Below are 17,167 nucleotides of genomic sequence, written 5' to 3'. Positions count from 1 at the left end.
CCTGTCACACGGCAAATCTAATGTCATTCACAACGAATGAAATTCGCTGATAATGCCATTTGTTTGCTGTCACACGGTAAACGTAATGACATTCGTCAAAAATGACATTCACAAACGAATGAGTTCGCCAAACTCATTCCCATTCGTTTGGAACCGAATGTGTATCCTCGACACCATGAGAGTACCAGTGTTTCACAAAGGGTACATGCTTCTTTTTCGTTTTAACAAAAAATCACTATTATTCTATAAATTTTATTACCTAATTATTGCTTTAACGACATTGAAGTCCATCACGTGCGTAAATGCAGAAAACTATTCTCAGTCCAGTGACCAGACAACCGTCTTCAGCTTTCGCTGCAGCAGTCGTGTTGGTTCGCACCGGAGCATCAGCCGCGGCTGCTTCAATTGACTTGGCGGAAAAGCATGTGCATGTTTTCCTGTGGTACGCGCCAAGAATGAGGATATTAGGAGCCCGCATGCACATCAGAATGGCGATGACATGCAACTGCCCTTCTCGTACCACTTTAGCAGATGTAGCGGACGCGCCTATCGTCCTCTTCGCACTGTTGCTTGCCTTAGCTTTGGCTTGGCTTGACTCGACTTTGTTGGCAATGTCGACAAGTTAGTTATCGAATGCTACGGTTTGAAAGCAACGATCACATATTCTAGTGGAATTTAGCATATTGGAAAATAATTATTGGACAAAAGTGGGTTTGAGGCGTGTCTTTTTTTACTATCGTCATTCTCATCATTTTCAAATGACATTAGTTTTCGCTGTGTGACAGCGCGCTGTGATAATGACATTAATGGCAACAAATGTCATTTGTTGGAAATGACATAGATTTGCCGTGTGACAGGGGTATGTGACAGGGGTATGTGCAAGCTTACATAAATGTTAAATAATAGAGAAGTTTAGCTTGTCCGGTATTCTGGTAAATGCAGGCGGACGGGGCGTTGGGGCATTGGGGCGGAGGTGTAAACGTGAGCAGTCTGCATGGTGCAGCCACCTGGCAACGCAGAGCTCGGAGACAAAAACAGCTAATATTGCGTTAACCGAGCGTATTATACTTTGCTGGTGCAAATTTTCGGCACTGGCGTAATCGTGTTGCTGCCAAAAATTTAAACTCACAGCAAAGTAAAATACACTTGGTTACTGCAATATTAGCTGTTTCTGTCTGTCTGAGCTCTGCATCGCCAGGTGGCTGCACCATGCAGACCGCTCATGTTTACACCTCTGCCCCAACGCCCTGTCCGTCTGTATTTACCCTAACACTGGACAAGCTAAAACTCTCCAATGTAAAAATTAGGACAGTCTCAAATGACCTGTAGTAAGTCTAAGGGTTTTGGCAGCCAAAAATTTGAGGACCACAGTTTTAGTTGCTTATTAGCCTTTTATGTAAACGTCAGCTGGCAAAATAGTACTTGAAGTAACATTGGAAAGTGAGAGAGAAGTATATTTTGTGAACAGATACAATATCTCGTACATAGCGCATTCATGTTGTTTGCACAGCCAATAACCATGAGATTTGCACTTGGGTGCATATTAGTGACTCTTGCAGCGTACCTGCTAACTCTCCCGAATTTTTCATAAAGTTTGCAAGTTTGGGCTCATTCTACGACTTTTACAAATGTTTCGAGTGTCATGAAAAATAAATTTCGTTCATGAGAATGTATCACCTGACAGTCTTCCCATGCCTTTAAAGACTTATGATTGTGAAAGGACACCAGAAGGGTACCGTACCTGCTCGAAGCAAGCTTAATCAGAGAAGTTCTGATATTGGCAACAGAAATGCCACTAAAAAGTCATTGTGATCTGAAAACGCTGTGTTGCTTGTTGGTTTGTGAGGTTCTAAGTTCGCTTCTGCTTGTGTCCTGTGTCTAATCATAAGTCATCATTAATAAAGTGCATATATATTCCATAAAACGTGTATGCTCAGAGAAAACTTAAAAATAAAGGTGTTCTATTTCCTCTTCTGCTATTATGTCTGTTATAAATGATATAACAATTAATGGTTATAACAATGGAATTTTCTTGGCACTTGAATATTGTTATAAGTAGGTTCATCTGTATGTTTATCATCTGCATTTACACCTAAAGCATGTTCTTATATGAGAGCAATAACAGCCCCCTTCGCCCCCCCCTTGGAAAAAACTGGCTCCCTTTGTAAATACAAGTGCCTAGGACATGAAAGGCACAGTAAATTGTCTATAACTCCCCTGTATATTATACATGTTTTTATGACTTGCTTAAACCTTAATAAGTTTCAAGGGATGAAAAAGAACTATTTTGATCAGTGACATTCTCTGCAATGGCAGTTTATTTTCTTTTTTTATTAATCTTTATTTATTATGTGTCTTTGTGGTTGTTTTAGGTAAATCCAGCTACAAAGAGCATGGTTATCGAATGCTACTCATCTGGTTGCATGGCCTCCCACCAAACGCAAATCCTCTCAAGGAGCTCTTTGAGGCTTTGGTTGCCATTGACAAGAGGGACGTTGCTGGTGAGTAGTCTTAGCGAAGCAGTGAAACTTTACAGAGGTCGTCAAAACCAAATTCGTTTGCAAATCAGCAGGCGTCGAGTCTCTAAGGTCTCTAAGACTAGCACAGGTGGACAGGCAAGTGACTGAGCTCGACATGTATTCACAGGCACCTTTAAAGGGACATGGAAAAGAAACACTTAATCAGTTTAGACTGATAAAGTATTCTTTCAAAACTATATTTTCTTAAATTTAATGGCAATACGTTGATTACTAAAAGAGAAAATGAAGGTCAAACTCATTTTTTAAATTTGCAGCGAGACACCAGCTCTGGCACATCAGTGTCCCATGAAGGATTTTTAAGTATATTGTGCATTTGGGCAGTTATGGCACAGCAAAACTTCTTGAAATTTGCTAAGTTTAGTCTTTGGCTTCTTTAGAATAGAATGTAGTCCATCTTTACCAACAAATGATTAACTAGGCTTAAGCAGATGTCATCAAAATCTAAACTGTAGTGGCTAGTTGGTGCAGGAAGCTTAAGGCAACATTGGCACCCATCTCCATCGGCGTCCCTCAGCCTAAACGTGCAAGCACACTCGTGTCACTGCTTGCGCCAGTTTGTCATTGTCTTCTCCCACAGTTGGCTCCGATGCCGCTCATCATGCCGGCGTTTCCATAATGCCCATTTCTCTGCGAAGGCGTTGATGGCAATTGCTTACTGCCAGTCAGTGCGGTGATTTCGGTCTCACATTCTTTGTCTTAATACAGTAGAACCTCGTTCATTAGTTTTAGGAAAAAACCTTGAGAAAAATGCACTAACCGGGAAAGCGTACAATCCGAAGTAACTAAAATATTTGACAGACTCAACTGTTGTTGACATCGACGTAATGCACGAGACGCGTTGTGTTGTTTTCATATTGCGTGGTGTTTTAAGAGGGCGATGGGGAATCGACGCGAAATCGAGCTGGTGGGCGACGCTGGATGCCACCGACGCGAAACGTGATGCTCACATCGTGCCACCTGCAGCAGGGAATGGCGGTGCGTTTGGATTATCACCTACTAAAAGCGTGCAGTGCGCTAACAGTGGCACCACGCCCCACGCGTTGTAAGACAGATAGTTGAAGATGTGCATCTCAATTGGTTTGGCGGCGATAGCTGCAAATGTGGCGTGCGACGACCTGGGCAGAGATTTGCTGGTACCGGAATAAGAAACTGTGTGTGCCGTCGTTTTCATGTGAATGGTAGCTATATACTGTTCTTGATAACGCGTGCCTCACGCCTTTTCTTGTTCACATGGGATCTAGCAGCTGGAAAATGTATACGATCGCAGTCTGCAGCAGGGAACGGTTGCACGTTTCGGTTAACTACTATTAAAACATGCGCTACACTTCTGACAGCACCATGCGCTCTGAAGTAGATAGGCCAGGACGCTTATCATAATAGGACTGGTATAGTGATAGCTGTGAATGCCGCGTGAAACGACCCCGGAAAAAATTTGCTGGTACCGAAATGAGAAATTGAGTGTGCACCGGCGTTTTCACGTGAGATGACCGGGCGAGTATTGCGATGAAGCTGACGCGGTCGGCAGCTATATACTGTTCTCGATCACACATGCCTCATGGAGTTTCTTGTTCACATGGGATCTAGCTGCTGGAAAATGTATCATATGTACGATCACAGTTTGGCACCGTACTGAACGTTGGACCAAAAAATTGTGTTTTCTGGGAACATATGAACCGATAAAAATTGAGCGTAACTCTGCTGGTTCATGTTTTGTGTTTTCGATTGCGAACGTTGGCGCTGGGTAAATGGACTTGGTGAAAACGTATCAACGAGGTTCTACTGTATAGCGCGAAATGAAAACACGTATCAAGCTTCGCTCAAATTTTGCATTAGAAAGTATCGTAATTCTCAGATATGTTTAATATTTTCTGGCTTATTAACCCTCCTATCAGGGTTGCAAAGGTTGTGGGATCGTTCCCCACCTGCGGCAAGTTGGGTTTTTCATCCACTTTTATTTCTATTAATTTATTGTTTCTTTATTTTATTTATTAAGATCAAGTAATTTCCCCTATGTTGTTATTGGTGTCAATGTTTGTTGGCTTCTTATGATATGACTATCAGGGTAAGAGGGTTTTTTTTTTTTTGGTATAGTGGAAATGTAATCTAATGGTAATGTATTCATTGTTTCTTGCTAGATATCATTTCTGCACTACATGCTCTTTGCATAGTGCCTCTCTACTTAGTGATCCCTCATGTCATAAATGGGCAGGTCACTGGTATTGCAACTGCAATACTCAGTTGTGAGCGTCATGTCAAACAATTACTCTATTTTCCACGTATAACCCGCACGCCATTTACAACAACCCAGAAAGCAAAAAAAAACCTCATGTTTGGATCATGAAAATAACTGCATACAACAATAAAATACTTGTAAAAAGTCTCCGTTCGCAGATGCACGACTCATCCATGGCGTATCTTTGACCAGTGGCTCCTCCCCCCTCCTCTGCCTCCCCTCTTTGGCACTGCTGATAAAGCTGCATCCATACGACAGACATGATCAGCTAGTATTCGCACTACAAAGGGTGACAGTGCGGACGAAGCAGCCTTCATATGGGCAACGGCAACAGAGCAAGCGCGAGGAAGCCCTATCGCGAAGTACTTTGCGCGGACTGTGGGAGCATTGTGGGCACAGATGACGAATGTAAGATCATGTGATATGTAATCCATAAGCTCAAATCGCGATTTGCTCCATTGCATGAAAGCTTCATCATCAGCTTCTTGTGTGCCAGGACAGCTGTTAAGCACAGCTCATCGTGATCTGAGTTCTAGTCTGCCGGCTCTGCGTGAACTATTCACTAATTATTAAATGCAAACTGGCGATCTATAAAGAGGAGGAAAATGGGCAGCCATGGATGGAACAGGGAAGCTTCAAAACGCTAGGGTGAGGGAGGGGACAAGGGGGGGTTCCCTAGGAGGAGCTTGACGTGGGTGTGTTGGTGTAACTACTTGAAGAAAAAACAGCACTACAAAGACTTCTTTTAGTCTGCATCTTTGTGGTGCTGTTTTTTCCCTAGGAGATAACGAAACTAAATGTCGCAGAACATGGCCTTAAAGGGTCCCGCACCAGGTGTGGCCATATTGAACTGACAAGCACCATGCATACAATGGGCGTTAACAATCGTGTCTGCTAAGTATTACATCGCTACGCACCACAGAAAGAGCTAAAATTCCAAACCAAACATTGTTTGCCCTTCCCCTTGCGGGTGCTTTGCTCCCAGCTGGAGAGTCGACGCATATTGCACAAGTGTGCCTACGTACATGGCAGTGCTATGATGTCGCTCGTAGTGGCATGTGATTTAGAAAATTATTCAAGGCAACACCTGTTATTTGTGCAACCTGTTGCTTCACTATACTTGCGGACAACTTTCTGTGGCTATGAAGGGAAAGCTACTGGGCCGAAGCTTCTGCACATGTGATACCACGCCAAGTAGTCCGGCAGTGCTTGACAGCTCGGAACAGATGCTGAATCGGCGCAGCTTCCCCGTGTGACGGTTTCGCATTTGCCTAGACGTGGCAAGAAAAAGCCGAAAAATTAGTAAGCTTTTACATTCTGTGGTTTGTTTTGTCTTATTTAACTGTTCCTAATAAGATGTCTTCTGTTCCCCAGCTTAAACTAACGATGAAGAAAACGCGGGACTCTTTTCAGAAGCGCTCTCACTTGTGTGCACTTTGCTTCCGTAGCATTCCCTTCATAGCCACAGAAGGTCGGCCATGAATATAGACGAATTAAAGTTTAGAGAGATAAAACACACAAACCGAATGTCTGCATGTTTATGTTTTACTTCGCACCACAGCAATTAAGAGAGGTGCACTTCTGTTTTGTCTGTTTCTTCTCACGTCGTGCAGTTGTGCGTGCAGACGGCAAAACTATGTCATTTTCTACCGTCTTCCAGTGTGCGATCATGCGCTGTGATTCACTTGTGTCTGCCTCAGTATACATGTAGCACTGACTTATACCGCTAGTCAAGTGCTCTCGTGCACAGCGCGCAAAATCGTGTGCTGTGCGAAACAAGACAAACGCAACAGCTTTTGCGCGACGCCATCAGCGAAAGTGCATTGCGCAGCAAGAAAGCAAGGGGGAAAAAAAAGATGAAGGCAGGGCCCATGACGTATGTGTCATGCGATGCTCAATCTCTTGTTTGGGAGAATGCAGAGAAGGAATTTCGCTCGAGGAGGCTAGACGGGGCAACTGGAGAGAGTGTCTCTCTTGGCAGTGGCGCTCACCTCTTGAAATCATGGGTTCGTGGCACTAAAATATTTATGTCGGCGATTAATGAACCAATTCGAAAAATTCTTGCGGCAGAACACTCCCTAGAGGGCACGTAATAACTTCTAGTGTATAACCGAAATTTCCTATGTGGATTGATGAGGGGCCCTGTAAGGGCCCCTCATCATGTAACCGGCACCACCACATGTAACCCGCACCCTGACTTTACTGTTATATTGCTTACATTTTTGTTCCTGGTTATATGTGCAAAATACAGTATAGTTACTGGTTCCTATTACCAAAAGCGAGAACATGTGTATACTACTGATATATTGTACGATGATGACCATAAAAAGTGGTAAATTGTAAGCTAGGCAGTACAGGCATTTGCTGCACGTTGCAGTTACTGCAGTGTAATAACCCATCATTACTTATGTGTTGGCACATTGCTCCCAACTCGCAACCACCACCTTCACACACATTTTCCTGAGTTTCAGTCAAGTCAACCATATTCTGTGCAGAAAAAATACGGAAGAAGGCGGAAGAAAATGCATACGGAGCCCGGCGCTTCAGCCCCAGCCGGCTCTGCCATATGTGCTGCCTGCTGTGACTGCCAGGCTGGTGACACCCAGCGCTGACAACATGTGGTCTGTGGGGGAAAAAAGAATAACTAAAATAGATCTGAAAGAAGTTGGAGGAGAATGCGTGCGGACTGCGTTGGTTCAGCCCTCGCTCGGCTGTGCCACACGCATTGCCTGCTGTGATCGCCAGGCGGGCGCCAGCCCCAACAAGTGCCTACACACCGCCTGTGTTCCTCCTGCTTCCTTTGTCACGATAAAAAATAATGTGCCTCACATCATTGTTCACGGTGGATCAAAAGGGAAGCAAGCAAGCAAACCTCTGCGTGCCAACTTGGCTAATGGTGCAGCAGCCACGACGTTTGTTTCTTGTCGAGACAATTTGAGAGGACCCATGGAGATGAAACAAGGCAAGACTACCTATATACACATATAACTGTTGTTCTTAAAGGCACGGCCAAATGCAGAAGCTTCCAATGCAGATCGAGTACACCAGGTTTGGAAAAGGTTGATGTAGAAGAGCTTGTGTGCTGCACAGCAGATTCGTGGGGAGGAACAGCTGAAAAAACAACTTCTGTGTTTCTCAATACATCTTGCCTCTGCTGTGGTACGTGTTGACTGTTTTGATGTGTACGCATAAAAGTTGCAAGCACTTAACTGTGGCTTTCTCACATGGAGTGCATCCACAGAGCTTTGGAATTCAGCAAAAGCAAGTTTTAGAAAGTAAATGGACGCTTTCATTGAGATTACTGTTTTAATTACTGTGGTGCGGATTCTTTGTTCACAAGCAGGAAAATGTATTGTCTCCAACTTTCTGAAGCAAAAGAAATTCATCATGAATAAGTTACTCATCCTAGCTGCTCTCAGAACAAATGTGAAGCACTTTGCCATTCAACTAGTACTCTCAAGGTTTCACTTGCTGAAAGGACTCTGCAGACAGAAATGCCTGTTTTGTTTAGTATGGCATAACAAGACAAAGTGCATATTGAAGTGAAAACAGAACACAGATTAATGTGTGACATTTATTGAGAAAGCTGGAAAGTATTTATCAGTGCCAGGATGAAGAACAGTGGTAGCTGAAGTAAACACTAATTGCATAAAGTAATTATTGTTTTCCAATGATTGAATGTGATAGGATGATGCAATGTCTCACTTGAAGCTCCCTTATGTGCTTGTCTCCAACCATCTGCTCAAGTGGGTAAGGGAAATGCATAAAAATTGGTATGGCACTTGCATCCACAGTTCTGACTTCATGCAGCACTTAGATTTGCAGAAAGAAGGATCACTTCTATTTATATTTTTCTGCACTTGCAACTTCACAAATATGCATTCAATATTAGCAGACTAGGACATTCAATACTTGTGCAAGGCCGGGATCAGTGGGATTTTCTTGAAAACTCATTACTTGTTTCACTATTTTTGCATTTAAAACAACACAAATATGAATAATTTCTTAAGTTTGCTAATGTGTATGTAGCTTCATTATTTTTTTGTAGTGTTATTCTACTGTATTGCGAAAATAATAAGTTGGAGGATGTTCCAATATTGGGCATTGATGCCTACTTGCCATTAAGCTCTATGTTTTGTCTGTTGGAATTTGTTTTGCTCATTGGTCGCACACAAAATTTAAGTGGCACTTGTATGCCGGCATTTATATACTTGCACTTTACCTTTGCCAAATTTTGAGGCTTATTATAAATATAAGCAGCTTAACAGATTGATTATGGATGATAGTTATTTTTCAAACCAGTTATTTGGCTTATGCCAGTTTGGCCACATCTTGTACACATTCATCTTAGTGATAGATTCCATGTTAGCTGACCTGCTTCTTGTTGCAGCAGGACATCTGAGCATGGTTACTGTCCTTGTGCCAGAGCATAATGGTGACAGCTGCAAGTCCGAAGAGCTAACAAAGAAAGAGAAGAAAATTAGCTGTTCTGTGAGTGTCGCCTTTTCCACGGTGCCAGCAACCTGACAGTAAAAAAATGGTCTAACACAAGACATAATTTTTATTGTGATATGCATGTAGATCAACAAAACTGATCAGATCAAGGTAAAAGTCCTGAATTTTACCTTGATCACCCCACTTTATTGAAAATCTATAAATATTCAACCTTACACCTACTTTTCCTTATTTCATTTAGATGGTATCCTGATCCATTAAAAAGCACTGTGACTGTGGCGTTTTCTAGCAAAGGAAATGCTTTATAAAACTGGGTGCTAGTGAAGCTTTTGCTTAGTGTGCTCCATTTTGTAATAACCTTGCATCGCAGAGGAAGTTTACTGCTGAACCTGCAAGTGCTTACTAGGCCAGTATAGTGTAACAATTCCTTTCACTCAATTTATTCCTTTCTTATCATCCATAGCTCGTGACTGGTTGATATTAAATGATGACCTAGGCCAAGTGCCACACGAACTACTGACAAAGCACGAAAAGTAAAAGAATTGGAATAGAATTGTTACATCATCCTGGCCCAGGAGTGCTTTCATGCAGGTGCACACACCCCTTAACATCGGAGCGTCATCTGCTTAGTCTTGCTGCTTGGATCGCACCTTGTAATTTTTGCTCCAGTGCCAGATTATTACGAAGAAGAGTACAATTGCCATACTGGTCATGGGATGAACTCAACTAACCTGGAGTTCAGGTGGCTTGCTCGTTCTGTAATCTGTTTGTGTAAACGCCCTTCTTTTGTGTTCCATGTTTGAGTGGAGCGTGATAGCGCCTGTGATAACCAAGCACCTTTTGTCAAGAAACATAACTGCACTAGCGGATGCAGTGGCCGGGACATATCAACAACACAATGCTGTCCTTTGTGATGTCTCCTTTTCTTCATTGCTGTGTACTCAGTGCTGTGTATGATGCCCTTATTTGTTGTTTATTCATTATGGGTGTAATGAAAATGTTGGCAGTCTTACTTGTGAGAGAAAGATTTCAGTTGCAAATGGCAGGATGAACCCCAGATGCTCAAATGGTCGATAATAAGTGATAGTCATTTTACTGTGATGCAAGACTCGCTGAGAACTTATGTTGATCTTTGTTTTTCTGCAAAAGTTTTGCAAACATCTTTTTCAGCTTCTTTTTTACCTTTATGTCTCAAAGTGATCATTCTGTTGAGGTTGCTAATTTCTGTTGCAACACAACAAAATTATGCAAATTTGTCTCTTATTGCCGTAATTTGCCCATAATTGTAAATTTTAGGAAATGGACGTGTTAATAACTTCAAATTGCATTTTTTTTTATCCAGGAGAGGTGGTGTGGCAGCTTCTTCACACTGATTTCAACTAAGTCTGTGTTTATCATTCAGTGCTTCAAAGATTTAGAAAATTGTAGGATTTAAAACTAGTGAAGTTGTCAAAAACAAGGTTCCTAACTAGTAGTCTGCTGGTGGAACTGTGGACATTACATCTGCTGTATGCAACAAAAGTTATGAGCAAAATTATTGACATCATGGAGTTATTTGATGTTTAGAACCTCTTTTAAAGGTTGTTGCTGAATATTTTATTGCAATTTTAAGCTGTCTACGCATTCTAGCAGAGAAAGTAAGCAAGCATGTGGATTTGGCAGTTTACATTTTCAAACGCCAAGTAACCCATCACATAAATTGATGGGAGATTTTTTTTGTTGTTGTTTTTCTGCTCTCTTTTTTTCTTAAATAAATAGTTGATAACTGGATAAAGGGATGTTGGTTCTGGAAATGGTTCTTGTGAAATGTTTGCTTATGAGATAGCATGACTTGCTGCATTTAAAACATTATGTGGGATTGTAAATTAAGCATGACTCCATTGACATGCATGGTAATTGAGAGAGAGCTTTTAAAGATTTTCTTGATGTGGCTAAATTGTAGGATTTAAAAATGATGGCTGACTGCATATAAATTGATGACTTTACTATCATTTATAAGTAGCTCCAGCATTACAAGGTTCTGCAGCTGTTCTTGCAGATGGTTAACAAACTAAAGTTTTGTAGCTGCATTCTGTCTATTTCCAGGTCTGGAACTATTCAGGCCAGGCCAAGCAGGCAGAAGGTGCACTCTTAGCAGCTATGTTTATGCACCTTGCATGCAGTCCACTATCTACACATACATGTGTTCAGGCTTCGCATCGTACAAGCTAGAGTGCACTGGGCGATGGTTTCTACATGGTGCACGAAGAGAGAATGTTGATAGCACACTTTCTAGACGAAGGCTGTTCGACGAGATATTTGCCTGAGCATTGTTCCGTTACTGACAGGTATCTGTTGAAGGTTCGAGTGTTCTGTTCCTCTAGACTAGATATTTGTACACGACTGAAAACCCGTGAAAGTGCTTAAAGACAAGAGCAAGTATTGGGGAGGCATATATCATTAGCAGGTTGCTTAGACGTGCTGGCACATTGCAGACATAGATTGTGACCTAGACCTACTGCAGCCAAGCATCTCGAAGACTTGGCAATCGACAGTGGCAGCGTTTATAAGAGACCGGTACTGAACGCAGCTATCTGTAAACATATTGTTCACGATGTAGGCTGTCTGCTCGGAAAGATACCCACATGCTCTTGCACGAGCTTTTCACAACGAGACTTCTGTAATAGGGCCACCCTTGCTCCATGTTTTGTCACCTCTTGGTGCATGGAAATCCACAGCCTACTTTAAATCTTCTAAGTGTTGCAAGTACCCAGTGCCATTTTTTTTTTCTTTGCTATAGTGATAGCCTTCTCTTACATTAAAAGGCTATGTTTACAGGGGTACGTGTCTACCTTCTGCTGTTGCCGAGAATTTAAAAGTTTGTGCCACAGTCTCATTGTCTTCCTTTGGAGCAAGTTGTATGAAGTGTTCAACAACGACAATCACACCTGGTGAATTACAGTAAACATGGCTGGAAGTCACTAGAACCTTGAAAGACGGTTTTGCGAGAGCGACTCGAGCAAGGTGTACCCACAGCAATTTTTGTCGTCGTGAATGTTTCCTTCTGTGTAGTCTTGGGCAATTCGATCTGTACTCCATCTGACTAATTGGCCTGACAAACAAAGGCAAGTTTGTTGAGAGTTTTTTCTTACTACAGATCAAATAAAGCCATCTATGTTTAATGTGATTCATGCAAGTTTATTTTGTTTAACACCTCAGTTCAGGCACAAAAGGTCTGTTGCTTTTTGCTGGTCTTGATTAAATGTTTTCTTTTTTTCCTTCAGCTCTCCTGAAAGGATTCTCATTTGGCACTAGCTGCAATTTTTTATTTCCAATCATGGATATTGGGCGGACAGGCATGTCACCTTCGCCATTTTTGCATTTCTGTTTTCTTGACGCATTTATTCCATGATGGATGTGAATAAACAAAGCAACATTGCCCAAGTCTACACGACCCCGTAGGGAACAGGAGCGAGCTACCTGTTACACATTGTACACTTGGTTAATAGGTGTGGATGACACCATCTCCATTAAGCTGGCGTGACTTGTGAGGAGCTCTTTTAATCATGCCACTTCTGGAACTACACTTTGAAATCCAGGCAGGCTTCCGGCCTCAGTACATGGGGCTTAATTGACTGACACACCGCTAATGAAAAGTACAACACTGCTTCAATACATTGTCGCCTATTGCCTACAAAAGTCCTTGAAATGAAAAATCTAGCTGAAAAACAATGCCAATTCCAAATACTGTTATTTTGCAGCTTTTTCATTTTTTTTAATGCTGTTCTAAAAAAGAAAATTAGCATGTTTTTGTTATTTTTGTTGTGTGCAAGTGATGTGACAGTTGGCACATGGTTCCCTTTCTGCCAGTTACTGTGTCTGGATTTCGAAACAAGATGTATGGGGAGTTTCACTAGTGGTATGAATAAGGAGCTTTGAGATTTGCAAGATGGTCACATGACTATCTGCCACTTCCACATTGGCTCTCACACGTCATGGTCACAGCGATGAAGTATAGTGCTCCTAATTGGCATTTTGTGGACGTTTTGAGTGTGCGCCCCATTACCTATTTTTGTGTGCAAATGCATTTACAGTTAATGGGTGTTTCATGTGTCATTTCTTGGCTGTGTTGTTTGGCACCTGTTATTCTTGTGTAAGGCTTACTTGTGTGCAAGGCTCTCTGCAAAACTAGCCTTCTGCAAACTCATCTTTCAAGTCAGCCATGATGTGTCGCTGCATTTTTTTTCTTCTTCTTGCCTGTTCATGCACATCTCTGAACCTGTTGCATCAAGTTGGTGTGATGATTATGCTATGACCTGGAAACCTTGTCAGTGATGTTTCTCTGTTGGCTGTTGCTGTACCATGCTTGCACGTGCAGTCTGCACACAACTAATGTTTACAGGTCAACATAAATGTTAACCTATGTGTACATAATAGGAAAAATTTTCATTTACAAGTTTCTCACGTGGTTTGTAATTAAAGATAGCAGAAAGCTAACAAACTGTTTCTTTTGTGGTGACTTACTAAGGCATGTAAGACAGCCTCTTTTGCCATTATGACTGAACTTTAACAGCTTTTCTTTCACGCTCGCATGAAGAAAGGTGCAACACAATACATCCAATAATTGGCTGTATATTTCAATCTCTTCAGATGTACACTTCATTGTATAATCTCTCACACCACACAATGTTTGAAAGCACACAGTTGCAATTATTTATGGCATTAATTTGCAATGAATCGACAAATACACATCTGACTAGATACCAGAATTGTTTAAAAAGACCGACATGCTGGAACACATTGCCAATTCCACATTTCGTACACCATCTTTGCATAGTTCACAATAGTGTACAGCAAAGCAAATGTGCAAACATTGAATACAGCCAGTCTTCTTCCTCTTCCTTTTCTTTTCCCCTTATTTTGTTCAAGTTTGCACCAAACAGAAAAGAATAAAAGAGTCAACACTATAACTCCCATGAAAGATGCAGCCGCTACATTCCTGAGGGAGGAGAAGCATACTGAATTGAACATTTGAGTGCGACTGAGCCAGTAAGTTTTGTGACCTAGAAAACATTTGTGGAGCATTGTGAAAATACGCGCAGGCAACAGCGAATATGTATCGTGACAAATGCAATGGCATGAGTCCACCGAGTAGGAGTAGAAGTTGCGCCAGAAAGTAAGCAAATTATAAGCTGCTGAATTTGTCAACTAACTTTGCAAGACAGAAGGCCAAGAGCAGATAATTTGTTTCACAGGTCATTCTCTTTTGTTTGCCTTTTATCAGGGATTGTATATATATATATTTTTTCATGTTTTACATTTTTCTTAAGCACCAAGCCATCACAAAAATATGATGCCACTTCCTTCTGCCAGACTGAACTTGATAAATTAACTGCTACAACTGTTTTAGTGACACTACTGAAGCTGCATACAAAATGCGCTTTATTTCGCGCTTTCAGTACACTTAAGAATTAGAGTGGTGGAGTGAATACTGGTTGGCTGAAACTCGTAGGCGTTTCTTCTGCTCCTGCTGCTTGAGGCTGCTGCTCGTTTTCAGATAGCAACTTGAATCATACTGTCAATGGATTTGTGCCAACAGTGTCTAAAGCATTCACACTTTCAAAATAACCAATGGTCTAACCACTGTAAAAAACCTAGCTACAAGCAGCGCCACAGAGCACGTCGCAATGCAGCAACACCCCACTACAGCCACCCAACAAGTCCGTCCCTGTCCGTCCCTTTTGCGATAGACAAAAATTCGTGCAGTGCAACAGCAAACTTACACGCGCCTCCGAGTTAAGAAACACACTTTCAGGCACACACGCATACACTTTACAATAAAAAAGAGCTCCTGCACATTAAAACAGAGTCCGTGATACTGGAATGCAACATCATATGGTTCTAACCGCAGCCTTGCATCACTTAATGTCTTACAAAAATAACACCTCCAGTAGCTATAGGAGGTGTGCACGAAAGTGCAATGATGCAGTAGCGCAGCAGCCTTTTTCGATTAGTCCTCCCACTATTACAAAAAAAAAAATAATAATAATAATAAAGATAAGAACATGAAAGGTATGTGCGTTGTTAATAGGTGCTCAGCAACTGCACAGCCTTTTGACAACAAAAGCTCATAAAAAGAAACAGGTGAACACATAAAAAAGTTCATACACTTGGTTGTGACATGGTTAGGCATTACAAAGTCTCGACAACACACGCAGGCACAGAAAAAAAAAAATTTAAGCAGAAGGTGCAGGAACCAAACAGTGCTCAAGCAGTGTCCAAATAGTAAAAGTAGTGCGCCATGCAAACATGAGCTTACTTGGCTACTCGAGCTGAGCAGCAACTTCTGGCCGATAATGCCGTGACATGACATAACAGCAACCATCACAATTTCTTGTGTGTAAAACTTGCACACGCTTTGATATAGAATGCGTCCTGCAGGTGGCAGAAGCAAGGACTTGTGCGAGTATGGTGTGCGTGAAATCAACGATGCAGCCAACAGTAGCCGGGAGCAACTACCACAAACAGCAAAAGACAGGCGAGGCAGTGGCCTGCACTGCTACCCTCGGTACTGTGCTGGAAAGATATTAAGGCAATTAAATCAGTGCTCCCTCACAACTGTCCTTTTTAACTTCATTTTCTTCCCCCCCCCCTTTTTTTTGGCACTTCGTAAGTCACTTGTTGCGAACACACAACACAACCACCTGCACTGCTATTCTCAAAGCACAAAACGGAAGAAGATCGGAAGCTGTATACTACGATAGCCTAGAACACAATGCCAACATATAATATTGCACTTTATAACACATCAAAATTATTTCAACATAAGCGATTTCCAGTTGAAAGCAGCTCACAAAATCAAACATTGGGAAGTTTATGAGTTCTCCTGAAATGAGAGGACTTCCTGCCTTTTGAAATTCTTGCAGTGCCTGCTTAAGAACAGCAAACGAGGCCTCTTGGTAGAAGTGCAACTCAAATTTAAGCAAACCTAGCCAGCATTGGTTAAGCAGGAGCCAGACACAATTCAGCACACATCTTGTTAAACTGAAAGACGTTAACACTTTCCCCCATGCTGACATCTTGTCCTCACTACGATTTGTGCATGCCCAAATTCAGTTTATAACATTGAGCTCAAGAGGGGTTGTAACTAGACATGGGGCAAATGCAAAATAACTAAAATGTAAAATAATTTGGTCACTGAGTCAGCTCGTCCATAACCAGAACATGTCATCATTTACATTTCTATGAGCATTCAAAACCTAAAAGGATGTTTAAAAAGGCCTAATATGCCCTACAAAACTTCAACGTACACATGTTACAGCACAGTTGAGACAACGGCACCCAGGTAAAAAAAAAAAAAAGTTCCGTTACAGTAATGCCAACAAAAATAGATACTTGGAGTATATGCAAAAAGCTGCTAAAAGTTGCTCTTAAAAACTACCTTGGGAAGCCCAAAATTAATAACAGCTGTGCCATCAATCCCACAGCCGCCTGCAAGGGCTTCAAGGCGCTTCATGTTCCAGCCCTCTTAGTTAAGCCTTTTACCGCGGGGGAGTTGCAACTTCACTCCCCACATTTGTGATGTTTTTCTGCTCACTGATGCCTTTGTGACGCACATGTGGCACATTCTGTATAGGTTTTGCCTTGCTGCTCTGCCATCCCCTCGGCCTGGTGTCACGCACTCTCGCACCAACAAGCGGTGGCTCGACCTCGGACACTCTCGATCTGATGAGCTACTCTTTTCCGAAACCTGTTGAAGAAACAAGACAGCATAAAGGAAGGAAAAAGATGGGGGAGGGAGTAAAACGTCAGGCAGCCAGCTAGTCTAGGCAAGGAAACCTGCTCCGGCAATGCCTCTCCTTTTACATTTGGGGCACATCGGCATGATATCTCTTGCGCAATTGGTCCTATATGGTTGCCGAACCTTATAAGGAATTGTATGGAGGATGGAAGCTATTAG

General features: G+C 42.0%; 2 protein-coding genes across 2 annotated transcripts in view; one reads left to right on the top strand and one right to left on the bottom strand.

Moving 5' to 3' along the window:
* The window catches only part of LOC142572335 (uncharacterized), a 46,402-nt gene extending 32,274 nt beyond the window's left edge, over positions 1-14,128 (top strand). Inside the window, exons 14-15 of the mRNA XM_075681359.1 lie at positions 2,373-2,501; positions 7,269-14,128. Of these exons, the coding sequence (XP_075537474.1) occupies positions 2,373-2,501; positions 7,269-7,357 (218 nt within the window). The 3' untranslated portion in view covers positions 7,358-14,128. The remainder of the gene's footprint in view (positions 1-2,372; positions 2,502-7,268) is intronic.
* Positions 13,824-17,167, bottom strand: part of Fur2 (furin-like protease 2) — a 77,789-nt gene continuing 74,445 nt past the window's right edge. Inside the window, exon 25 of the mRNA XM_075681360.1 lies at positions 13,824-16,957. The gene's annotated coding sequence lies outside the window, so the exon portion shown is untranslated. The remainder of the gene's footprint in view (positions 16,958-17,167) is intronic.

Source organism: Dermacentor variabilis, chromosome 2, assembly GCF_050947875.1.
Source record: "Dermacentor variabilis isolate Ectoservices chromosome 2, ASM5094787v1, whole genome shotgun sequence".
Lineage (NCBI taxonomy): Eukaryota > Metazoa > Arthropoda > Arachnida > Ixodida > Ixodidae > Dermacentor > Dermacentor variabilis.
Note: the sequence above shows the minus strand (reverse complement) of the source record. Positions and strands in the feature narration are given on the sequence as shown.